This window comes from Vipera berus (genome assembly GCF_964194415.1).
Source record: "Vipera berus genome assembly, chromosome: 5".
NCBI lineage: Eukaryota > Metazoa > Chordata > Lepidosauria > Squamata > Viperidae > Vipera > Vipera berus.
This window is the reverse complement of record NC_138207.1, coordinates 96,393,099-96,420,285: the sequence shown is the minus strand read 5'-3', so window position 1 is coordinate 96,420,285 and position 27,187 is coordinate 96,393,099. Positions and strand designations below refer to the sequence as shown.

Below are 27,187 nucleotides of genomic sequence, written 5' to 3'. Positions count from 1 at the left end.
GAGTAGTTTGCCTCTGTTACCATGCCTTTCACCCCTGATCTTGTAATGTGTCAATCCATTTAGTTCAACCACTCCCCTAAAGATCTGTTTTTCACAGAATCGTGGTACCTATCAATGTCGCTTTGTGTGATTGCGGCTCAGTATGATTTCCCCTGGAAATCCAAAGAGGTTTTGCCTGGAGGGGGAATCCCAGATTTGCTTTAGGCAAAGTTTCAATGGCAATTCTAATCTTTCTAGCTGAAAATGAATAATAAAGACGGTGCGACCGACCCTTCAAATCACAGGGTGAGCTACTAGCATTCCTAACACTCTGATAATCATTTGCATGCAGTCAGCGAGCGAACAGTACGTGATCAGATTCCATATTTAGAAAATGTTGCTTGCAAGACATTGTCTGCATGGGTTCTCCTTGGAGGGAAAAAAGTGAGTGGGAATAGTCAAATACTTGTTGAAAGTGTTCTGCTTCTTGCACCATTGAATTCAGTTAGAATCCTCCCTTGACCTTAAATAGCTTTAGATCACACCTTTGTATAACCGCATTTCCTGATCAGTTCATTTGCAGATCTGAAGTCTTGGAATAGTAGTTCAGATGCGTTGCCATCAAACATTTAAATTATTTTTTTTTCTCACTGTGGCATTGTCATTTTTTGCTTCTCTAAATACTGGGAAATAAGTAAGAACTAGGCAGATTTTAGTTGAACGTATGCACTATCTGCACATTTCCATGTAATTGTTTATTGAAATTTCATTTTTGGTATACACGTCAAGCTGTATGTGTTGACAAAGCATTCCTTTCCCGATGTGTAGTGTACACACAACAATGCATGCATGACAGCACAACGAAGGGAAATATGCCCTCTTAACAGCAGAGGAGGAAAAAAGTCAAATAACAAGGTTGTGCAGACGTGGTCCAACATGCTCCAGAAATCTTCTGTCTCTCAAGGTCCAGAGTATCATTTGGAAAATACCAAGCATTGCTTTCAATGGGAGAAATCTCATACAGTAGTTGTGTTTAAAAATATGCATACAATTGTTTTGTTTTGTTTTCCCCTGGGAAAAAGCGTTCAGGGTTTAACTGCTACAATGAAATAAGCACCTTTTGAAGGCCTTCTGAAAAGAACGTCTCTAGGTTTGGATGTGTTTGCACTGAAGATCATTCTCTGTTATAAGGCTGTGTACTTCATATGATCCCAGTGTAACAGGATGTTGCTACAGAGGGAGGGGAGAAGCGCCATCCTTTTCCAGAATAACGTCTTGACTACATCTAGTACATCCTGCCTGTGATTTTTGTTTTGAGAATTTAGCAGAAATTAGCAGTGTCATAATTATGCTTTCCAAACTCCATTATGCTCACAGTGAGCTTCATGTCTCCATCCTCTTACTCTCTGAGAAGCTTATGGTTTCATTTTAAAAAAAAAAGCCATTTGGAGTGAGACAACTGATGGTGATCTAATGAGGAGGTCCCTCTGATAGATTAAAACCTTGTCTATTCAGGTGGATGGCAAACTGTATTTTTTTTAATCCCATTTATATCCTGCCCTTCTCCGAAGACTCAGGGCGGCTTACAATCTAAAGCACAAACCAATGTGCTTAGCAATAGCCTTCATTCTATGTATGTGCCTGCTTATTAGGGCTTTCTCCCCCCCCCCCAGCGGCATTATTACAAAGTCAGCTTAATTGCCCCCAACAATCTGGGTCCTCATTTTACCTACCTCGGAAGGATGGAAGGCTGAGTCAACCTTGAGCCTGGTGGGATGCGAACCTGCACTAATTGCAGGCAGCTGGTGTTACTTAAGGAGGCATTAGCCCACTGCTCCACCAAGGCTCTATTTGTTTACTTGGAAACACATTTGAGTTCAGATTTCAGTTCAGCTAGTTGCATATCCTTGCAACCACTGAGAGTAAAGGAGTATTTCAAAGTAACACCACAAAAAAAAAAAAAACAGGATATCTGAATCCTGCTCCTTATATTACTTTCTAAAAATGTAGTAGGTTTGGTGCTTTTGAATTTTTTTTTCAAATATAACTTTAGTTAAACTAACGTGAAGCTATATTTCTATAATTTCCAAGGATTGTTTTGTGTTGTTTGCACAGATTTTGTCTAACGTGCCGACTTGTGTAACATGCTGGATTTTGGGGAGTGGCTGAGGATCCACTTCCCACATCTCTTGTGTCAGACACAAGTAGGAAATTTCAGCTTCCGTTTTTCAAATTATGCTAATAAAATATGATATGAAATACTTTTACTGAATGAATTAAGTAGGCCATTAACAAGCCTGTATGACTATTTAGCATTTCTCTATTATGTCAGATAAATGAACTCATAAATTTTCATAAGTATATAAAACAAGGCCCTTTTTATAAGGCAAACAGTTTATTATAGATATTTATTTAACATTAATGTTTCACTATCATCTTGGCAAGCAGTTTTAATAAAACCCTCTTTAGACTATTTAGTAAACTGCTGAAGAATAAGAAGGCTATCTAAATTTAGATACCGATACTGTCAAACTAAATCGGGATTGTTTGACCTAATTTGTCTTGATTGTCTGATTGTAGTCCTAATGTGTAACATTCATGTTGTAAATGTCATCCTTTGTAGCTTTATTTTTTCATGTCTGGAAACTGTGATTTTCGGATCAAAGCCATTTTCTCATTAGAAAATGGAAGAGAAGATGTATTTCTATAGATGGGAAAAATATGGACTATTTACTGAAGCTTCTTATAGTAGACTGTTTTTTAACATGACTCGTGGTGCTGTTTTATAGGCTGCATATGTGCGTGGAGAATTTTCATAAAAGTAAGGGGAATGCACAGAGCTTCTAATGTTTCTGGAATCTAAGAGGGAACCATTTTATCCTCACTTAGCATCCATTAGCCTTGAAAATATGGACATTCCTAAAACCTACTTGAGAACATGAGAACATAGGATGTCAAGGTGAATTGATGCCCTGGTATTGATCAGTAAGTGGACTGGAGTCTCTAAAGAGCCACTCAGTGTTTGTTGGGGATTTCTGTATTCTGTGTTTGAGACAGGAAGAAAAAACAAAATGAGGAGGCATAAATGTCTCCTTCCTATCTGCTTTTGACTTGCTGCGGTGCAATGCAAGCCTTAAAACAAATTGTAGATTCCTACTCACGCCAAACATTTCTGGATATTCCAGAGAGACTGCTTCTTGCCGCTTATAACCCAGCTGGCATATTTGCCATGATTGAGCAGTGCAAAAAAAACATGCAAAATATGAGAAGATTAAGGATATTATATTTTCCTGTGGTTGCAGAGCTCGATGTAAATCATGTATCATGTGTCTTTCAAAACGGTTTGTTGAAATTTGGACAAAAAGCAAACAAATCAGAGCTCCGTGAAGTCCTCAGTGCTGGAACTATTTAATAAATTGAACCTGATTGTGACAATATGAAGTGATTTTTCAGTTCCAGAGTTAATTTCAACACGTTAAAACTGTTTTATCTCCATGTCAGAAAGACATATGCATCAGTCCTGATTTCAAGCTTAGCACCCCCTTTTTAAGTCCAGCTGTGACAAACTAGACCTCAGTATAATGTCTAGGCAAAAGAAGGCATATTTTAGTTATATACCTTTGTATATTTAAAATATGCCTTTAAAGAAGGCATACTTTAGACAAGAAGCAACGGATGGAAACTAATCAAAGAGAGAAGCAACCTAGAACTTGGGAGAAATTTCCTGATAGTGAGGACAATTAATCAGTGGAATGACTTGCCTCCAGAAGTTGTGGGTTTACAAGAAGAGATTGGATATTGGATATTGGATATTGGATATTGGAACCTGGGCTTTTGCCCAGGTTCGCCTGGTGCGCCAGTTGCGACCCTACCTGGACCGAGATACTCCCATGTAACACCTCTACTCCGCGAGCTGCATTGGCTTCCAGTTGCCCTTCGGGTGAGATTCAAGGTGCTGGTGATGACCTATAAAGCCCTAAATGGCTTGGGTCCGGGATATCTGAGGGAACACCTGCTGCCTGCATCAAGCTCCCTTCGTCCTGTGCGCTCCCACAGGGAGGGTCTGCTCAGGGTGCCGCCGGTAAAAGATTGCCGGCGGATAACACCCAGGGGGAGAGCCTTCTCAGTGGGTGCGCCTGCCCTGTGGAACCAGCTGCCTGCGGAGCTTAGGACTGCCCCCAACCTCCGTTCATTCCGCCGGGACCTGAAGACCTGGCTCTTCGAGCTCTCTGGCCCAGGCTGAGAATTTTTTAATTTTAATTTTAACTGGGTTTTTTTATTTTTCTCAGGGTTTTATTTAATCTTTATAAATTTGTTTTAACGTTTGTATTGACTTTCTTTTAAATGCCCTGTAAACCGCCCTGAGTCCTTCGGGAAAGGGCGGTATACAAATCTAAATAAATAAATAAATAAATAAAATATTTTTATTGCATTTAATATCAAACTTGCCTGGCCTAGCTGATCTCGAGGGAAAACAAAAAACAAAAACTAAATGCAATCAGACTTTTTAGGATTTAGGTGAGGAAACAAAAAGAAGTAAACAAACGAAAAGCAACCCAGAATAAGACAATGTGGCAAACAAGGTCCATGTGGCTACAAAACAATAAATAAATAAATACCTGGATATGTATCTGTAATCATCAGGCATCAAACTCAACTCAAGGGAATCACATCTTTGCCTACTTTTCAATATATGAAATAGTTGTTTGGCCAAGTAATGGAGTGAGAAAAAAGATGAACTTTGATAATTGTATTTCCTCAAGCTCGCTGCAAACAAGAGAAATAAGAATGGACAGTGGTGACCATTTTCACAGGAGGCTTCATAACTGCAATTAGGCCCTCATGCATGTTGGTTGCCACCAACTTTTCTACACTGAATCGACGTTTCCAAGCTTTTTAAGTACGTCAGTGAGGGCAGCAATAGTTGTGCACCTCCCTCATTTAATGTTCTGTTACCCGAACTCCGAATGCAGACCTAAAAGGTTTTTGCAAGAAAAGTTTTGGGTTTCTGCTTTCATTCATGCTGGCGAAGGCATTCCATTCCTTTCCCTCTGCAGCCCTGATCTGAGAAATGGATGTTAGGAAGCTGTCTGTCTCTCCTATACACTATGTTCTGTTGATTGGGTAATATATATTTTTTTCTTGTACTATTTTTGAAACCAAAGTGAGACAAAACCCACCTAACATGCCGAAGAGAGGCTGACCAAGATGTCTCATTTGTCCTTAGCATTCCTTTTTGTTCTTTCTTTGAACAAAATACTGAGTAGAGACTGCCTTCATTTCTTCATCCAGAGGTACCCCATCAAATATTTTACTTCATTTTGATGAAAGGCTAAGGCCACAGTTTGGTTTTCCTCATTCTGCTCATTCACCTTGCCTTTCTCTTCCAAAATGTCAACTAGGAGTTCTATATGCTCCAATTGTTGGGATTAAGAAAAAAAATGCCCTACTCTATCACTCTCCCCTATTCAGGATTCAGTTACCACATTTTAAGACTAACAGATTAGATTAAAAGGCATAAACTGCTAAGCTTGTAAGCCGCCCTGAGTCTTCGGAGAAGGGCGGGATATAAATGGAATTTAATAAATAAATAAATAAACCTTTGTTCATCAGAAGCTTATGCCTTTTAATCAGGTTTATTGGTCTGAAAAGTTAACAGACTCCCGAATGTTCACTACCATCATCTAACATGGTCTTCTTCTACCACATATTCCAACTGAGTCTCAGAGAAGGGACATCCTTTGGTCTCCATTGGGTTAACTAGAAGTAGCAGTACTGTCAAGCTTAAGTGCTTGAACTGGACTGGGATTGGAAATCTGTGCCCACTTTCTCTCAAAGAACCACAATTTGCATTGGAACATATTTTCTTGAGACAACAAGGTAATAGATTAATCTATTAGAGTATATTTTCTTAAGAGAATGAGATAATAGTTCAGTCTTTTAAAGATTGCTTTCAAACATTGCTTTAGATCAGGGGTAGGCAACCTTGGCTCTTTTATGACTCGTGGACTTCAACTCCCAGAATTCCTGAGCCAGCCACACTGAGGGGAAAGGGAGAGGTTTCCAAGCTGAGCCATGCCGGCTCAGGAATTCTGGGAGTTGAAGTCCACGAGTCATAAAAGTTGCCTACCTCTGCTTTAGATGATAACGGCTGTTATGTATTTAAATTGCTAGTAGGCCCTACCATGTAAACTCTTAATTCATTAAATACTAGTAATGATTCTGGTGTTCAACAAAAAAGTACAAAGTGTGGTGGTATCACAGTATTGTTCCACATCCTATAAAAGAGGACAGGAGAACTTATTTAGTGATTGTTATTTTCAGCAGTACTGTAGCTACCTGGTTAAAATAGCATCTTTTCTCAGTTTCTGATAAAAAAAAATACTCAGTGCATAAATTCAAAGAAAAAGAGACACCCCTGTGCTTATGATGATGCACTCTTTAAGAATTCAGCTAAAATTCAAGGTCCCAAGGCCCAGGCTCAGAAAATACATAAAGTTTTGTTTAATACCTTGGAAGTCTGCATTTATGATTCCTCATTTATTTGCATTAGAGTCTCCAGACCATCTGCTCCTCTGCGCTTTGTACATTCACTAGAGAGTTAACAACATATAACTTAAACGCGTTAGGAAATTGATGATTATTTTAACCAAGCGAAGTTTTTTTTTCCTCTTCCCCTCATGAATTCCCATCCAGAGACATTTCTTACATATTAAGATAACAGAAATTATTTACATTCATTACAAACATACAGCCTGCAGGCACTGTTTAGAATCCCAATTAAGGCTGACATTTGCGGATGAGCTGTGTAGGTGTGTACTAATATAAGCCAATATTAGCCAAATGAATCTAGTGGGAAAATACAGTTCTTTGCCTCTGCGGTGACATTCAGTGAAGGCTTCTTGCAACAGCTTACCGCTTCTCAAATTTCTGATAATGAAAACATGCCATTTGTTTGAAATAAAACTGGTTTCAGGCTTTATTATGATGAGCTGTTTTACTTGGTAGCACTAAGGTAATCCACCAACTTTAATTAAAGGTGGCATCGTATTACCACATTCATTGAGGTAGATATCTTTTTTGTGCCTTCCATTTTCTATTCCTTCCAAGAATTGGAGAATGAATTCCAAACCCGAGGCGAGATGGGTGGCAAGTAAATTTAATAATATTGTTCAATAATTCAGCTTTACAGAATTTCTAAGCCAGCATTTGGGAAGAGCTTCTGTGAAATGTTGCCTAGAGCATAATCAGATAAGAGAAGGGGAAGCCCACGGCTGCATAATGGACAGAGAAAGAATCTTAGAAAGGATCCAGTCTACTTTACCAGGCACCAAAAAGAAATGGTGGGAGATTTGTACTTTCAGACCTGTTAATGTAGCCTTGCAATAAAATAGAATTAGCTCATTTTGTCGGGTTTTCTGTCTGGTCTACTTGAGACACTGGCAGATGTTTAGGGACAGTTTATGTAATCTCAATAAATCTTCCTTCTGCTTAGCCAGGGAGAATCCTTGCTCTATTCCAAGCATGTCAAACTCGCGACGTCGCACAACATATCAGATTTTTTTCTCCATTGCCGGCAATGGGGTGGGCACGGTTTTGGGATGACGCGTCTTGCCCACGGGCCGGCAGTTTGACACCCCTGCTGTATCCTTCCCGTCATCAGCTGGTAACATTGCCTTGTCCTGCACTACATTACAAGTTTAGGATTGGCAAGGCTAGACATATTTGGTCCTTAAAATAAAAATAACCAGCTAAAAGAGGCATATCTTCCTGAGGTTTGCCAATCAGACCGGGGCAATCAGCTTTAGAAGAGAAGCATGTTTAGATCTCTTCCTAGAGCTTAGATAACACATCCGAAATCTTATATGTAACCTGATTTGGAGGAAGATCTCTCAGGACAGGAGAAAAAAAAAGATTTTTGAGCCCTGGAGTCTGACCACCTTTGTCCGAGAACTTGAGGAAAACTCAAGAATTGGAGAGCTTTTGGATGGTAACTTGTGTGGATCAGTTCTGAAAGGGCAGGCTTGGATGTACGCGATTTGTGTTTCAAAGTTATTTTCCATTATCTTCTTTTGCAGGCCAAGAAAGGCAACTATGCATTCTTGTGGGATGTGGCTGTGATAGAATACGCAGCCCTGACAGATGATGAGTGCTCTGTGACTGTGATTGGGAATAGCATCAGTAGCAAAGGGTATGGGCTGGCTCTCCAACATGGCAGCCCATACAGGGATCTCTTCTCGCAAAGGTAATAGATTAAGAGCAAAAACAAAGATTGAGTTTCATTTATAAACAGCACATCTGTGTAGCTAAGCTGTGTCCTTTGTTGCTCCTGTAATGCCACAACGGGGAGCTCTAAGAATAACAGTCATGCACCATTCGTGGTGGTATATGATCTACTCTTGGTCAGCTGGTATAGTGAATTGTTAGATGCAATGTTTGCTTCAGCACTACCTGGCCTATGCAAACATCATGACTCACAAAGTTTATCAAAATTGTTTTTCAGAACTGCATCTGCAGGTCATTTGATGTCAAATGGGTCATTGTATCCATAAATAACATGACAAACAATTCTATAAAAATCTCCAAATATGTCCCCACATCTTCCAGAGCTATGGGTAACCTTGCTATGCTTCTTATGGGTGATCCTCAATCAACCTGTCAACTGCACCCTAGACCCCTTCTCCTGTTCCTCATAAGCAAACTGGTTTCCTTCATACACAACCAAAGAATGGGGTATCAACCTTCTTCATGTCCTCAAAAAAAAAAAAAAATACCCAGGTCTTCTAACCATTGCTCTAGCAAATTAAAATTAAAAATAATTGCATCTAAACAGGAACTCCTGCTTAGAGGACATTCCTTGCTTTGTTGATATTTATGTTTATGGATGTATCATTCTGTACTGCCAGAAGTTCTAAGAACCAGTAGAATTTGCACGCCCATCTGTGGGATTTGCTTCAGAAATAGGCAGAGATCATGAATAGGTTTCAAGAGTCAAAGTCAAAAGGATTGTGTCTTAACAACATGGTTCTCCAAAGCCACCTGTCCCTCTACCAGCATCGATTACGGTAACATATTTTTTTTAACCCAAACCAATATTAGGACGCCTACATCCAACTGTCCAACTTCAATGTTGTTACTACTGATTTCATCTTATATTAACTATGCAAAGAAAAACCATTTTATGATTCATGCCAATTTTCAATTTTGACATTTTCTGTTACCCACTGCTTTGTGTCAGCGTTCTCAGCTTCTAGTTTCTTCTGATCTAACCTCTACAGGATTCTAGAACTCCAAGAAGCTGGGTACTTGGATGTCTTCAAGGAGAAATGGTGGCCACGGATGGGACGCTGTGACCTGAACAGCCACACCAATGCCCAGACGGATGGGAAAGCCTTGAAGTTGCACAGTTTTGCAGGGGTTTTCTGCATCTTAGCCATCGGCCTGCTCCTGGCCTGTCTGGTGGCCGCCCTTGAGCTGTGGTGGAGTAGCAACCGTTGTCATCAAGAAACACCAAAAGAGGTCCATAACCTTTCTTCTTATCACAGTGATGGATAGGGAGTATAAAATATAGACCAAGGGGGAGAAAGACAAAAGAGGTCAAAATGGAGGCATGAAAGTGTTAGGTTCTTTCATTGGATACTGGTGGAGATGAGGACGTTGAAATACAGGGTGGTCTTGTTGTTTGTTTGTTTTTTTAAAAAAAATATATTAAATAATGCCTGTTTTCTTCTTCTTTTTTTTTCTTTGAAATCCCAAATGTTTGTGTCTTTATGGAAGGTGCCAAAATGTCAGCTCTGACAACTAAAGTCCTGTATTTATTTATAGAGCAGATACAACCTGGGAGGCAACAGCACCACAAACATTCCCGCATTGCCTCACCATTGTGCCTCAACCTTGCCATGGAGAGATCATCTTTAGGGGTAAGAGAGTAGCTCAGCTGCCCTGCCTTTGGCTCCTTCCTTGAGCGTGAAAGCCTTAGAAGTACAGAAACAACTTGCCTGGTTCTTTCCAAAAAAAGGAATTCCATACAAAGCCCTCATTTTTTCTTAAACCGAGTGGACAGTGGCCCAGGTTAGGATTGTGTACCCAAATCTGGACATGCAGAAACCCCCTTTACACTTGCATGCCTGTGTTTATGACAAAGCACTTGGGGAAAAATATGTTCAGAAAGGTGCTTCCCCATTTCTGGCCCCAGGACAATTAGCCTAAGATATTCCAATAGATCTGTTAATCTATTGTATAACAAATGTAATAATGTTAGCCAGTGGTGTCATGGATTCCAAGCAGTTGCTTCCAAGGTTCAGGGGAAAGAAATAGCCACATATTTTCTCTTTTGCACTTGTACAGCTACACATACAAGCATGTGTAGCTAAATGTATGGCCAGGTACAGCTAATGATTTCCCAACAAGGAGAGTCCATTTGTTGGAGACGGTGGACAATAACCTCTTGATCCACATTTATGGAGACCTAGATAAGCAGCGAGGTTTCTGCAGATCTTTACTTCGACTCATGGCATCTGAACCGTAGGACCACTTGGTACAGCCTCTCTGCTCTGGAATGAAAAAGAAAAAAAAAGTTGATTTACTGCCTAAAATGACTCCCTTTCAATTATTGAAAGGTAACCATGAAAATCAGGGAAGGAAAATGACTCACACAGAGGTGAAGGCATTACAAGTTGCGTACTGTGTGATTCGTAGATGATCAAGTGAAGAAAGGGTGACAACAGCAAAGAAGCATGTGGGGATCAAGGATAGTTTTATGAGTGCTGCTCGCAGTGCAGTTTTCTTTGTGGAGGAAAATACCACTGGGGTGGGGATGGGGGGCAGCTGCAGAGAATGCATTTTTGACACTATACTATTCCATTGTCCATGGTGTGGGCCGAGGTGCGATTGTTCATTCCATCCATTAATGCCACAATAATTAATTCTGACAGGTTGAACCTTCTCCCTTCCTTCTTTCTGATCTGTTCCTTAAAAAGGGACTGGTTGTTTTTTTAGTATGCTGAATGAATGGCTTGCAAGAACCTGATAGAACACATATTAATTTTTCTATCCTCGAAGGATTCCCTTGCAAACTTTTCAAGCAATAGTGATCAACCTGTCATGAAAGCATCAGAGAGAGAGAGAGAGAGAGAGAGAGAGAGAGAGAGAGAGAGAGAGAGAGAGAGAGAGAGAGAGAGAGAGAGAGAGAGAGAGAGAGAGAGAGAGAGAGAGAGAGAGAGAGATATTCAGCAACTGTGTGCATCAACCAGTTTCTGATTGACTCAGAGATGTGAAGGCATCTAAACCATGGGTGTCAAACTCACCATGTCACGTGATGTGTTGCAACATATGACAACTGCCGGCAATGGGGTGGGCGCAGCTTCGGTACGATGAAACCGGCCCGCGGGCCAGCAGTTTGACACCCCTGGTATTCTAAACCATCCTTTATTAAGAACTGAAGTTTCATTCCAGAGAGTTAGAACAGCTGCTGCTTCTCAGTTCAGGAACACACAGGACCCATCTACGCTCGTGTTTATTTGCCGTGGTGCCAGGAGCATTGCAGCAAATGGCTTGCCTGCCACGTAATAGTTCAACTGTCAAAGACATTTTAATCTGGTGTATCAGCTTATAATGCTACATTTATCATCAACATCTGTGCAGCCTTTTTTCCCCCCATTAAAACAACAGAGCGGTCAGGGCCATGATTTGCAGACAAGTCAGAGGAGCTTTTGGCGTCTTATTTGCACGATGTTTTATTGGGAAAAGCAAATTTGTGTGTGTGTGTGCATGTGTGTGTGTGCATGTACATCTGGGTATGTGTAAGCTTGCTCATGGATATGGAAGTAAAACTAGCAGAGCTGAGATCTTTAGCTTCAGTTGTCAGTAGATTAGTGAAATAAAGCTAAAATTAAAGCAACAAAAGTTAGAGCTTAACGTTGTGCAGCTCTTCTGCAGGTATCAAGCTAAACTCAATGGGGCTGGATATAGTTACGAAGACGGAGGCAGAAGGGGTCAGTAATTACTATTCACCATCTCTCTCTCTCTCTTTTTTTTTAATTTGCCTACTTCCCCTCTACTTTTTTATGACCATTTCCAGTTTTGTTGCCTGTCTGTTGTGAAGGAAAAGTCAGGATGGTTGTATTGTAGCATTTTTTCCTTCATTGTATCATTTGACTACATGACAACAAGTGCGTAAAGAGGATTCCTTAAATTATGCATTACCAAAATCTACACAGATAAAGGTAGACACTGGCTGAAGTACACGAGGGGAAAAAAATGAGAAAGCCACTCTTTTTGACCCTTTTTTCCTTCCCCCTTCTTCCCCCCACCCCATGGAGATTGCCAGTGAGGTGAGGCTGGGTCTCAGGACCACGGTGAGCATTTCTGTACCACATGTGAACTAAGCCAATGCTTGCAGTCATCCCAACATCCACCCCTGTCTCCCATTTCCATGCCTGCGGCGAATGCTCACCTACCATGGCGGGACAGAGATATCCTTGGCTTTCAACCCTGCCATTTTCAAGCAGAACTTTCTTGGAGAGCTGGGCATGCCAATCAAAGCAGATCACTATGATCTGGCATTCCCAAGGAGAACATTCTCATTTGCCTTCCTTTTGTGCTTCTTCCCTCACTGTTCTCAATCAGACCTTTGGTATTCACCACTCCATCATCTACTACAGCTTTCCTCAGCTTGGTGTCCTCCAGATACTTTGGCCAGGGAAGCCCTTAGACGTCTCAGCCAGCATACAAGCAGCTGTGGTGCCTCTGGAGGGTTCAAGGTTAGGAAAAGGTTTTCAGTTCAGTCCGTGGGAGCTCCAGCATCTCATTCCCACGAGCTCCTGAACATTCCTTCCAGGAACTAAAACTTTATATTTCTGCATACAGAGCTTTACCACCACTCATGAATCTTGCCTTAAATATATGAAATCTGAAGCTCTCCCCCCCACACTTTTTTTTTAAAAAAAACTAAAGAATTAGTAATCCAATCCATACATGATCTAGGCACCAGGAAGCTATGTTTCACTGTCCTCCGCAGAGCCCTGACTTAATACTGCGCAGTATATAAGTAACACGAAGAAAATGCATAAATCACGCAAGATTTCAGCATTCTTGCACAAATTCTAATTCCTACACTAATATACATATGTGTGTGTGATGCACATCGTATTTTCATATCTTTATGTCTGTTTAAATAGCTGTAACATGCTGTTACATTCGAGGCAGATATCAGGAAAAAAACCATTCCTGATAAACAATGAAAGTTCATTTCTTCTCTGGATTGGGAACAACTCAGTGTCGGACCATTTCACACAGATATTTAAACTAACTATATGTCAGGTGCACACCAAGCTTCCTTTGTATCAACCAACAGAAAGGACCAATATTTTATTTATTTTATTATTTTAATTCCATTTATATCCCGCCGTTCTCCGAAGACTCAGGGCGGCTTACAAGCTTAGCAGTAGCCTTCATTCTATGTATATGCCCGCTTATTAGGGCTTTCACACACACCCGAAGCGGCATTATAGGCCAAATAGAGCTGCTTTCTTAGTATTTCATTCTGTCAGGAAGAGTGCAGTTCAAAAATGTAATCATATGGTAACTTTATAATTCTTTCCTGCCCAAGTGACCCAACACAATTTAACAATGACCAGCTTTTCCAAAAGATGGTGGGTTTAGACCATAAAGCTCTGTTCCATGAAGCACAATGCTTTCTGGATGCTCCTCCGTTACCTTGTGTGACCTAGTCAACACACTGTTTGCAGCAAAAGAGCAAACCGGAGCTGGTGCTCCTTAGCAAAAGAAGCAAAAAGGGGAAGAACAAAAGAATACTACTTCCATGAAATACAATGTATTAAAAATATTGGTGCAGAGAACAAATTGCCACCTAGCTGCATACCTTTTCCCATTTTTTATAAATGAGAATGTCATGTACGTACATATAACAATATTTCTAATACATGTTTCTGTCTTTGAGGGGCTGTCCATAAATTGCATATTCCTGTACACAGATCAATGCATTATATTTTTTTGTATGTGCTCGCAAAATGCTAGAAGTAGCTGCAGTGATAAAGAGACACTGATTGATCCTTTATAATTGAGTAAGTAAATTGTAGGGAGTAAATTATTTTCCCCTGTTGCTTTCTCTCAGCTTGGTTAGCAATCTCATGCTTCAAAAACATCAGTGTTTTACTATTTTAAACTTGCATATCCCAGAAAATGGAATATCAAAAGAAATAAATGTCCAAGTCAATAAAGAGATTGCAAATTTCAAAGCAAAATATTTCATATATTTTTTATCAGCAAGGACTTCAGATAACTTCTTGATCTTCTCCAAGTAGCTGTATGGAGAAGAGAGATTAAGATAGACTTTGAAGTCATTTTTTTTGCAACATATAAAATAAATACTGAACCAAACTCTGCAAACTATTTGAAATGCAGTCAGCAACATTTATTTTATGTAGCATTAAGTGGTGTTTGACTAAGTCAGTTGCCAGATCTAAATTAATGAGCATAATTGAGTCTTATTTTTTCCCATTCATATATGCATTATGATTATACCTTCCTCAGTATTGAAACCTTGACTAATGAGGATGTAAATTAATGTACATTAAAAACCAATTGCTTAACCACTTTATCTAGCTGGCTTAATAGCGCGTAGTGGGAAACTCTAAAAATGGCAAATAAATATATACATTATTTCTGTTTCATCCCATCAGTGGGTTGATTATTATAGCAAAGCCCTGTTTCCTCTGTCAGATGTTGACAAGAACTGGAATTACAGCATTGCAAATGTAAAAACAAATTGGTAGTGACAGAGGTGGTGGATGCAGAATTGCTAAATGAGTCACTTGTAGGCCGTCCATTTTAGATGTGGGCTGACCTTCAGAGCGTTCACAGAGAATATGTGAGGCATTTACATTTTAAAAGCAAGTGGGAGCAGTTAAGAACTTGCATGTCACATAACCTTGGCAGAGGTTTGAAAAAGCTCCCACATTCCTTAGAATGCACAATTGTCTCTTATCTTTGTAGATAAAAGTTGCAAGCCACCCTGTATGGCAATTGCACACCATTGTTTGGGAGACTGTTGGCAATTTAAAATAGAGTGGAAAGTCCCAGAAAAAACAGCTGGGATCTTTCCTCCCTCCCTCCCTCCCTCCCTCCCATCCCTCTTTCTTTCTTTCTTTCTTTCTTTCTTTCTTTCTTTCTTTCTTTCTTTCTTTCTTTCTTTCTTTCTTTCTTTCTTTCTTTCTTCCTTCCCTCCCTCCTTCCTTCCTTCCTTCCTTCCTTCCTTCCTTCCTTCCTTCCTTCCTTCCTTCCTTCCTTCCTTTCTTTCTTTCTTTCTTTCTTTCTTTCTTTCTTTCTTTCTTTCTTTCTTTCTTTCTTTCTTTCTTTCTTTCTTTCTTTCTTTCTTTCTTCTTTCCTTCCAAAGAGGAAAAGTCAAGATACAAAATTACAACAAAAAGGGAAAAGTGGGGAAGGAGACAACAGGGAAAGTTTAAAAGTTACACACCCATCCCTTATAACAACAGTAAAGAAGTTACTTGCAACTCCCTTCAATATAGATACAATTATAAAATAAAACACGGTCTTGTTTTAGTTTAAGGGGGAAAAAACTGGATGCAGAATTAACAAAATTAAAATATAAAAGTTATACATACCAAACAACCATATACACATATACATATATATATAAATCTCTTACTCTAAATAAACCTTGGAACCCATAAATGCATCATAGTAACAATTTCACCAATACACATAATATTAATAAATATTTCTATAATCAAATTATTTATCGGGAAATCCACAGTGACTGTTGCATATTTATATCGTTTCCCAAACTATCATTTTCACAACAACATAATTTTTTGTGAAAATCATATATGTGTCCAGAGAAAGGCCCCACCCACCCACCCACCTGAAACGTTGCCATTGGATTAGCTTCCCTTATAAAGTGTATCCCGTTTTACTGAATAATAAATCGAAACACCCACACCCACAGCATTGTCCCTATGTTAGATTATGGGAAAGCAAATTGAGATTTTCTACATCTCCCATGAGTTCTAGGCAGCGCATCAGATTAGATTAACTTGTAGCAAGTTCTGTAAATCCAAGTCCAATCTCTGATGGCCCTCAATATTTCATTAAACATTAAAGACCATTGATTCCTGCCCATTTTAATGCTTCATCAGGCATGGGAAGTTAACTTTTCTCTTGATGCTGATTAATGATCCCAGATCCATGAAAAAAGCACATAATGTGGCCAATGTCAGGCTGTGCTCAACCCAGTTGACTTTAATTAGTTAGACCCTCATTGTGAGGATTGGTATCTCTCTCTCTCTCTCTCTCTCTCTCTCTCTCTCTCTCTCTCTCTCTCTCATAGCATAGCAGAATATATAATGCTAAATCATTATTTTAAATCTTTCCAGGAACTGAACTCATTGTTACTTAAATCAAGTTTCAGAACTGTGATTCAACATAGCACTATGTGCAGTAATATTCACCACTACGAGTCCTCTTGACACAGAAAGGACCATGAATAATTGATGCAAATGAACTATGGCTCTTTTATGACTCGTGGACTTCAACTCCCAGAATTCATGAGCCAGCCATGCTGAGAAGAAATGGAGAGGTTTCCATGCTGAGCCATGCTGGCTCAGGAATTCTGGGAGTTGAAGTCCTAAAAGAGCCAAGGTGTCCTACTTCTGGACTATTCAGTATCTTCACTGCCATTCTTATCCAGGAACCATGGAATGAACTGGATGCATTTGGCTGAGTTCATACAGTGACCCACCACACCTCTTATGTGTTGCATGAATACAACCAATGTCAAAGTTTACAGTTCAGGGTATTGTGCAAACCCCCATTTAGTTTAATTCGACCAATCACGTTTGTGGGAACTCAACTTTTAAAAATACTTTTATCCAGAACCATCTGGATTTCATAATGTTTTCCTTTGAAACGGTGCCTGTGTGAGTGAGTGTTGTAAGTCACACAACTCTTTAAGGTGCATTATGTTCTGTGCCCATATCTGTTAAGTTTTCTCCTCGGGGTAAATGCTACTTGCTGAATGAAAACTCACCCTGGCAAACACACATAACTGGCATCATTAACTTACCCTTTGTTGCCTATATTTGAATTTTTCCCAAGACAGTTGTTTTAAAGCAAAAAAAAAATGATTCTACTCATGCAATTCATAGCATTTACTTCTCTATCATTCTCTTCACATCTCATTTTGATCAAAAGGTGTGAGGGAATCTTTCAATTTTTAAAAGCAACTTTTGGAGACTAAGAGATTGGATTGCAAGGAGGGAGGTCACTTGTGTGTCTTGAAAGGGATCCAGGAAATGTAGCTACCCTAAATTGGATTAGAAGCAATTTCTACTGAATCCAAGCCATCACTGGATTTTTCCAATTAACATTATCTATTTCTTCAATTTAGAGAGTACCATTTTATTTTCCCATAGAAAGATAGAGATACATATATGGATATCCCAATTTATAATTTCACTGCTTTGCAAACTGGAAATGTATTTTCCTTTCATTGAATTACAACATCTTTTTACATGTTTGGTAAAGCAGAATAACTTTGGAGTTGACAGGATATTACTGTATTTTTTTAATTTATTTTTTTATTTTAATTCCATTTGTATCCCGCCCTTCTCCGAAGACTCAGGGCGGCTTACAAGCTTAGCAGTAGCCTTCATTCTATGTATATGCCTGCTTATTAGGGCTTTCACACACCCCCCCAAGCGGCATTATTACAAAGTCAGCTTAATTGCCCCCAACAATCTGGGTCCTCATTTTACCTACCTCGGAAGGATGGAATTCTGCAGCTGCTTCTTCATGTATTCCATCTGCCTTGTGTTGCCTCTAGTAAGCTTGGATAGAAAGCAGAATTAGTAGTTGCTAAGGGTGAAGCAGGAAGAAAGAGAGAATAGATAAAACAAAAGTATTTACATTCTGAAAGGTAAAAATGGCATATTTATTCATAGGCGTTCTATTGACGGTGCATTGATGCTCTTCTGAATTTTGCATCTGGCATGAACCATTTTATAATATAATCCTGATGTGATTAGGTTATCTTATTTTTTATTTTTTATTTTTTTTGAGGGGCATTAAAAACAAAATTCTAGAATGCAGATCCTTTTTTTCCCCTTTAAAAGCCAAATATTCAGACATTCTCCTAAGAGCCTCACTTAGGGTGTATTGTAAGGGTCAACTGGTATTTATAATTGCCAATGAAAATTGTGACCTTGGTGCTAATGCCGTGATTTGTACTTTGATATTCTGTGCCCATGTTAGAGGAAAATGAAAGATTTTATCATTCCAAACGATGGCATCTCAAACTCTCCTCCATTTCCCCATACTGGTATGTTAAATGCCCTTTTCCAGCAGAGGTTCTGGTGGATGACACAGAAAGCAGTAATTAGTCAGATGTAACGGTGCAGAGATCAGCCACAGAAGATCTCTCTCTCATATTGCCTTGATAATCTTGAAGCTTCACACTTCTAATCAAATAGATATTTTTTTAAAAAAAAATCTTAGTGGAGATGTTGACATCTGTCTCTCTCTCTCTCAACTCTCAGCATAGATATAATTGGCTTACAATCTACATTTGTCAAGAAGAATCTGTCCAAAATGCCTCCATAATTATTACGTTTAAAAAGGAGGGGAAAAAACCAAAACACTTTCACATACTTGCTTAGAACTGCTTATCTTTTGGGAAATGATAAAGAAATAGCAAACTTGAGGGGAAAAGTCACATTTTTGTACAATTAATAACCAAAGAAGAATCACACACCTTGCTTCCCAGGGTTGCAATGGCACATGGTTGTGTGAGATAGATTTCTTATCATTAAGCTTCAAATAACCAATGAACCAATATAGATAAATTGAGCAAAAGAAGAGAAATGAGGAGGTGCAAAATAAGGAAAGATAGTTTGAGCATATGCTGAGAAGGAGAATTATAACTCAGGGGTATAAATTAGTTATACTGTATAGTGCGGTGATATATTATATACAGGCAGAGTCTGACTGCCGAGTTCTATACTACGTATTTTTAATTCAAAATGAATATGGGTAATACATTTCTTATATCATATACACACTTATGGATCTATATAAAAACTTTATAGAGCTCTTTCTCACTCATTGTATTAAATATCAATTAGTTCCTTTCTATAATTCTCCAACATAAACAGGCAGACAAAAGTTGTTTGTAGCAGATCACCCCAACTCTAAATTACTGTTCCTTGCTGATCTTCCATTAAAATTATGGTAGCTTCATCTCCATGATTCAGTCCCTCTCTCCTAGCCTTCTTATATGCAGGGCTCATAATAATTCATGTAAACAATGGAAGATCCAATTATTTAAGGACTTAAGTTTCACTTGGAGGTTATACCTGGGAGAGTGGAGGAAGAAAATAAAATTGATGGGGCCCAGATTCTGGATTTTTAGCCTCTGCATCAATGTACAATGGTGAATTGGGACTCTAGAACGAAAGACAACTCAAGCTGATTAAATGATCCTTCACACACACACACACACACACACACACACACACACACATACACACACACCAAAAAACAAGAAGCTTCAATCTGTGATTTACCAAAACTAATTCATTCAGTGCATGACCATATTTTTGTACTTCTAGTAGGTAACAAAAAAAAAGGCAACCCAAACTGTCCGGTTGTCTGGAGCAGTATTCATCAATTTCAATAGTTTACAATGGGTGGACCTCAACTGGCTAGGGCCGTGGTGGCGAACCTATGGCATGTGTGCCACAGGTGGCACGCAGAGCCCTCTCTGTGAGCACGCACACCGTCGCCGCAATCCTAGGCCTTCAGCTGGGTTTTATAAAAGCTTTTCGCTTTAGGCCTCCACCATCGTGTGCAAAAAAAAAAGGTTCAATCAATCAATTTCAACTTCTCGCGGGGGAAAAAAATCTCGCAAAGTTGGAATTGATTGATTGAACTTTTTAGTCCCACCCAGTCTGCCGTTACCACGGCAGCCATGCCCACCCAATGGGTCACACCCACCCAATGGGCCATGCCCACCCGGCCCCCGACGATACATAAGTGGGTTTTGGTTGCAGTTTGGGCACTCGGTCTCTAAAAGGTTCGCCATCACTGGGCTAGGGAATTGTGGGAGTTAAAAGCCACCTGTCTTAAAGCCACTGAGGTTGAGAGATACTGCTCCAGACCCAGAGTCGACAAGTCCACAGGACTTCAGACAGAAGAGCAAATTAAATGGGAATCAGATACCCATTTTAATCTCCTCTACATCTGAGGAATCCATCAACCACTTTGGAGAGGGATTAATCTACTCATTCCCCCTTTCTTGCAGGATAAAGAAGTCAACCTAGAACAAGTCCATCGGCGGATGAACAGCTTAATTGACGAAGACTTAGCTCACAAGCAACTGTCCCCAGCCTCCATTGAAATCTCAGCCTTGGAGATCGGTGGCATGCCATCCAGCCAAGCCCTGGAGCCTGTCCGTGAATATCAGAACACGCAACTTTCTGTCACCTCTTTTTTACCTGAACAGACAAGCCACGGGGGCAGCAGGACACTGTCCGGTGCCTCTGGGAGCAATCTGCCGCTGCCCCTGAGCAGCTCAGCCACAATAACCTCAATACAGTGTAAACACAGATCGCCGAATGGAGGACTATTTCGCCAGAGCCCCGTCAAGACCCCCATTCCCATGTCATTCCAGTCTATGCCAGGCGGGATCATTCCAGAGGGCCTGGAACCTTCCCACGGAACATCCATATAACGGAGGCATTGACCAGCAGAGATTTTTAATACAACTGGGGGGGGGGATTAAAAAAAAGAGAGAGAGAGACTCTTGCATTTTTCTTGTACATATCTGTAAATAATGAAAGAATGAAGTGGGGTTAAAAAAAAGTGTATTTTGAATATTCCCAATTTTCAAAGTCAGTAAAAAACAAACAAAGAAAAATACAAAAAAAAGAAAGAAAAAAGAAAGAAAAAATGTATCAAAGACTTTGTAAATTTTGTTCTCTATGAATAAAAAAAAGGCAGAAGAACTTGTGACAAAGGCAACCTATTCTTGGGACCAAAGGCAGGGAAAATCTCCTCCTAATATTTATTTCGATTTCTTGTTTTGAAGCAGGGCAAGTAACACTTCTTGGGTATGGGGTCAGGGCAGGACCTTTCCACTTATTTTTCCTCTTACATTTGCTCTTCTCTCATACTCACAGCTCTTCTGAAAGTTTAAGGGTGGCAGGTTCAACTGAAGTGTTAACACGATGCTGGTAATAAATGGGAGGTGGCCAAGCTTCTCTGCTGCAGTTTAACAACGGGTACTGTCAGTGGGTACTGTTTTGAATGATAGGATCAATCCTTCATCCATTCTGAAATGTATTTGGTTGGTGCAGAAGCATCCTTCATATAAAGGAAAAGTTTCAAGTCTGATTTGGTGAGTACTATCAACAACCAGAAAGGTTGAGGGCACGATAAGAAGGGGACGACAGAGAATGTGGTGGCTGGATGGAGTCACTGAAGCAGGAGGCGTGAGCTTAAATGGACTCCAGAAGATGGTAGAGGACAGGAAGGCCTGGAGGAACGTTGTCCATGGGGTCGCGATGGGTCGGACATGACTTTGCAACTAACAACAACAACAAATCAATAACCAATGTTTATCCTAATCTCAGTTAAATAAAGCTTCCAGCAATGTCACTGAAGCTACAGTATAGAACTACTAGTCAAGTGTTTGCTTGCAGGCATTCCTCTTCATGCATCTAACTGGTAGATGTCCAAAGGTTTCTGGTGGGTCCAGCTGAGATGGGGAAGGGTATGCATATTAAATCTTTGCAGTTTGTGATGAATGTGCAAGTTACTGCCAATATGGCTAATCAGAGTTATTATTATTCTTCCTCATCCATTTAGTCGTACATATATAGCAAAAAAAAGAATCATAATAATTTTGGCTTCATTGAATCAAGCACTGAGCAATTTTTCAAGCTTGATTTCAGTGATATGGTCAAATTAGACGGCAATTTGTTTTATGTTTCAAGGTTTATTACATATTAGGGAGAGTTTTGAAAAAGAAACTCTAGTTCAAAATGTTGTACTGATAATGAGGAAACATGATGTTTACTTTGTTTCCCCCCCCCCCACTTTTCCCTGGGTTGGACTATACACAAATTTTGATGTAGCACTCGCTGAATGCTGAATTCTCATTCCTTCCCTTAATATTTATATAGGCTTTGCTGCCAACTTCAGGTGATGGGGTCCCAAACTCACAGGGATGCTGTGGGATATTTTAAAGGTAGTTTTGGTCTAGAGCTGTTATTAAAAAAATACAGAGACATTTATGGAACCTGAACCAAGAAGGTTTGGGATAGGTTATCATTGGTGGGATTACAGAATAGATGAAATGTCTTTATTTGATGTGTGGGATCTCCAAATGGGATAGCATTTGTGATCATCAACTTTTTAACTCCATACTGTCAGGGAAAGAGAAAGAAAGAAAGAAAGAAAGAAAGAAAGAAAGAAAGAAAGAAAGAAAGAAAGAAAGAAAGAAAGAAAGAAAGAAAGAAAGAAAGAAAGAGAAGGAAAGAAGGAAGGAAGGAAGGAAGGAAGGAAGGAAGGAAGGAAGGAAGGAAGGAAGGAAGGAAGGATACATGGTCCAAGGAAACTTCTCCCAAATCTCTTCATCACATTGGTCCTGTTTGATCTCCTTCAGGCCTTATCGACACAAACTGCTGATCATCTGATATAATTCTGACAATTTCAACCTGCAGCCATGTAAATACATTCCTGGTCCTCCTAAAATATTTAGACAAAGTCACTTTCCTATGTAGATCATTTCCCCCACCAGGTTGAACATGAAGCATGGAGTGCTCCCACTTCCTTCATTGCATTGCATTGCAATGTGGAAAAGGAAGACTTGTAGACTTGTTAAGCTTTTCATTTCCATGACCACCACCAAGTTGTCTCTTTCCATGTCTGATATAACATTACGAGGCAAATTCCAGAGTCCGCTGTATATAGCCGAAGACTTTTAACTGAATTAAGAACACGGCGGTGCTCTTAATGTCAAGTGTTTGTTCATTTCGGCAGATTCCTCTGGAAGGAAAAACCATAACATATATTTATTTTATTTATTTATTTTAATTCCATTTATATCCCGCCCTTCTCCGAAGACTCAGGGCGGCTTACAAGCTTAGCAGTATACATGAATAGTAACATGCAGACACACAGACACACACAGAGACCACTTTCTCAGTTAATAGTAGATAATCTAAAAGAGAAAAAAAATGGTGCTTGAAAAATCCAGTTAACCTGAATCTCCACCCAATGGGTCTTTGAATCTTGGCAAGAGTTTATCCTTTACCTAATGTATTTGCAAATTCACACTGCTATTGTCTTCAGAGGGGAAATTATCTGCAGGATTTAAGCATGAACATTAAAATATTGGCTATTGCTTTCAACCAAAATGCAATATTTAGTTATTTTGGGAAAAATGCAAACAAAGTACATTAAGAGGAAGAGATAAATTTGACTGAAACAAATGTTAGAGGTCTTCAGGTAATTAGCTAACGTAAGGATTTGAAGCTTTGTTATAGCAAAATGCACAATGGCTGCTTCTGATCTGAATTTCCCAAATATATTTCAACTATTTGTGCAAAGAAGAAATTAATAAAGTACTAATAATGCTTTCTCTTTCAGTAATGTTCTATTGCAATGATTAAGGAAGGCTTCAATTTCTAGGGCCTTCTCGTTTACCCCATCAAAGCAGAACAGGATGAAATATTTTTTCTCTGAAGCCTTGAATAATTTTTTTAATACCAGCATAGTACAGTAATTTTTCAGTTGGCCAGGTTGAAGCCAAGCACCGTAGGTTACAATACATCTAGAATGTGATCTAGATTTCATTATGACCCATTTGATCATCGATTTATTTGTGTATTTATTTAGTCACCATTTGATTCTGTAGGCAATCAAAGAGATGATGGTGAAGACTTTTAAAGAGAGATCAGCTCAGAAGCACAATGGTAATGTAAGTGCAATGATTTGATCTCCATCACTGCCAGTTTTAAAGGAATTTGAGTGTCATGGTTCTGACAGATGAAACTCTTCAAAGAACTTTGAGGCATTGTTTACCTTAAAGAATCTTTATTCAAGTAGCATGGCATCGGCAGGTAAGTAGCCAAAGCCAAAATCTAAATTCTCCTCCCCAGAGCACATAGTACCAAAGCACAATTCCCTCCTCTAATCAACAGTCATAAATCACATTCTCCAATTAGTTTGAAATGCAGACCTTCCCTCCAGTTCTCCAACCTGCCATTTCTTATCATCTATTTCAAGCAACCTTGAAAAACATTCTACTATGATGTGGTTATGTCTAACTAATTCCCATATATACCTGTATTCTTCCTCCTCCCCGCCCCAGCACCATCTAATTCTAACTCTAAAAGTAACACACAGGTTAAGGGGGAAATGGCTGCATCTTCATATATTGTCAAAGCAAGAGCATCTGATGTTAGCAGCGTTGACATCGAGTTGAAATTCAGCCCTTTGTGTCACAACCACATGTGAAACTACTTTAACAGGCTAGACCTGAGATCCACGACTCACAAAGGCCTAAAGTGCTAACCCAATTCTGGGCAGCATCAGATGAAGAATTATATGACAGACATGTGAAATGGGATCCTTGGCGCTTTGTTGTTTTCCTCAGACATTTCATTACCCAACTAGGTAGCCTCACCAGTGCTGGAAGGGAGTGGAGTCTGCTCTCTGTTCATGTATTGGTGACTTACCCTGTCAGTGACGAAGGAGGTGGTTGTGATAGTTCCTTGATTGGACAGTTGTTTACAGTTTGATTGTTTATCTGAGTTGGTAGATCCTTGCAAGAAGTATTGTTTACTTCTTGATTGTTGGTCTAGTGTTAATCTTTATGTCAGTCTCTGCTCATCTGGGTGTTGATTGCTAGTAAGGAGGTATTGTGGTCTTTTACCTTACTAGATGGGGAAGAAATGGAGGTAGTGACAGATTTTATTTTCCTGGGATCCAAGATCACTGCAGATGGGGACTGTAGCCAAGAAATTAAAAGATGCTTGCTCCTCGGGAGGAAAGCCATGGCAAATCTAGATAGCACACTAAAAAGCAGAGACATCACCCTGTCAACGAAAGTGCGTATAGTCAAGGCTATGGTCTTCCCAGTTGCAATGTATGGCAGTGAAAGTTGGACCATAAGAAAGGCTGAGCGCCAAAGAATTGAGGCCTTTGAACTATGGTGCTGGAGAAGACTCCTGTGAGTCCCTTGGACTGCAAGGCGATCAAACCGGTCAGTCCTAGAGGAGATCAATCCTGACTGCTCTTTAGAAGGCCAGATCCTGAAGCTAAAACTCAAATACTTTGGCCACCTAATGAGAAAGAAGGACTCACTGGAGAAGAGCCTAATGCTGGGAAAGATCGAGGGCAATAGAAGAAGGGGACGACAGAGAATGAGGTGGCTGGATGGAGTCACTGAAGCAGTAGGCGTGAGCTTAGATGGACTCCAGAAGATGGTAGAGGACAGGAAGGCCTGGAGGAATGTTGTCCATACGGTCGCGATGGGTCTGACACGACTTCGCAGCTAACAACAACAACCTTACTCAAGGAACCACCAAGAAGATTCTCACTGTGTACGGGGGAGACACTCTGGGCATCCCATTTCAAGAAAGACATTGACAGGAAGAGAGCAGCCCATAGGGGGTCCTAGAGGACTTAAGCAAAGATTTCAGTCTGGATAGAACAAGGGAAAACATGCCAATAGCCTTCAGGTACAAAGGATGCTGTAGGGAAGATCCAGCAATTATTTTCCAGCAACTGAGACCAGTAATAAAATATCAGAGATGGACAGTATCTAAGTTTGATAAATAAAATAATAGATATGCTACGGCTAACTAAAAAACCCATGTTTCTTTTAAAAAAATTAACCTAATGACACTTTTTTTGTGTGATTAAACCTACAGCATTGCAGTAAGGAAATGGATGTTAAGGAGACACTCCTTTATCTATTAAATTACACTGAATATTCTCTTGATGTTATCAGGGAATGTTTGCCCTTTCTTTTGATCTACCTACAAGTTTAATATGGTTCCCAGAGATGTCAGTTAATCAGCATAGGTGCAAAATCCTATTGTTTAAGTATGGATATAGGATCTATAAAATGTCACTATAATATTTTTAATTTTAATTTTCACTACTTTCTTTTTTGTCTCTCACCAGGATTCTTTATTTATTTCTGTTCATAATAATTTATCAAAGATCAGCAAAAGGTGAAGATAAATAAATTTTCTTTTTTGTAGAATTCATCCAGAATAGTTGACATTTTGTTACCCTTTAATTTTTAATAATTCCCCTAGTTCTTTAGTCACTGCTCTCTGATTTTTTTTTAAAAGTCTTCTATGTACAGCTTAGAATGTGTAGCCATGAAATTATCAATGTTTTTGGCCTATAGTGAAGAAACACATCAGAATGTGTGACAGACAATATTCAAGCTATAAAACCATACAAACTATAGAAATTCAATTTATGTATTTTATAAGAGCTTAATAGTTGATTAAGCTATTTTATGTCAGTTTATAAGTCAGAAAGGTGAATATTGTTAGTTTTACAGGAGTTTTAAATTTTGTGATACCACTGATAAACAAATATTGTTCCATTATATTTGGCAAAACCTGATTGAAAAGAAACTGTCCTTTATGTATTATATTGATGGTTCCCAGCCCAGCTGGTGCATAAAAGCATTAAAAAATATTCTTGCAGTAAACACCAAATGTATCCTTTTAAATACCCAGAATTTTATGACATCCCCAAATCTCAAACATTTTGGCTAAACCTTGGGTAATGTCTCAGAAATGTGGGGATCTCACAGGATTTTGACCATACTTTTATCTAATTTAATTGTTACATAATTTTGTGAATTCTCAACATGCTATTGAAAAGAAGATCTTATGTGTTAAACTGCTGATTCCCCATTGCGTCCCACCGTGTAGATGGCCCTTATAGATTTGGATGATCTCCTGAAGGACGAGGTTGGCAATTGCAGTGCTTTATAAAAATTGTTCCGCTGAACATCAATAGCATCCATAAATGTAATATTTATTGCAATAGTGCAGTACACAATAGATCAAGTGCATCAAACTCAAACAAAGCTTGATTTTTGATGGAGACCAGCAGTAATAACAAATGTTTTGCATGC

General features: G+C 39.4%; 1 protein-coding gene across 1 annotated transcript in view; it reads left to right on the top strand.

The window, feature by feature from the left end:
- GRID1 (glutamate ionotropic receptor delta type subunit 1) overlaps positions 1-21,265 on the top strand; it is a gene marked incomplete at its 5' end in the record, with an annotated part of 689,879 nt that extends 668,614 nt beyond the window's left edge. The window contains 4 exons of the mRNA XM_081328616.1: positions 8,058-8,224; positions 9,258-9,498; positions 9,810-9,899; positions 20,318-21,265. Coding sequence (XP_081184742.1) covers positions 8,058-8,224; positions 9,258-9,498; positions 9,810-9,899; positions 20,318-20,746 — 927 coding nt within the window. The 3' untranslated portion in view covers positions 20,747-21,265. The remainder of the gene's footprint in view (positions 1-8,057; positions 8,225-9,257; positions 9,499-9,809; positions 9,900-20,317) is intronic.
- Between the last annotated feature and the right edge of the window lie 5,922 nt (positions 21,266-27,187).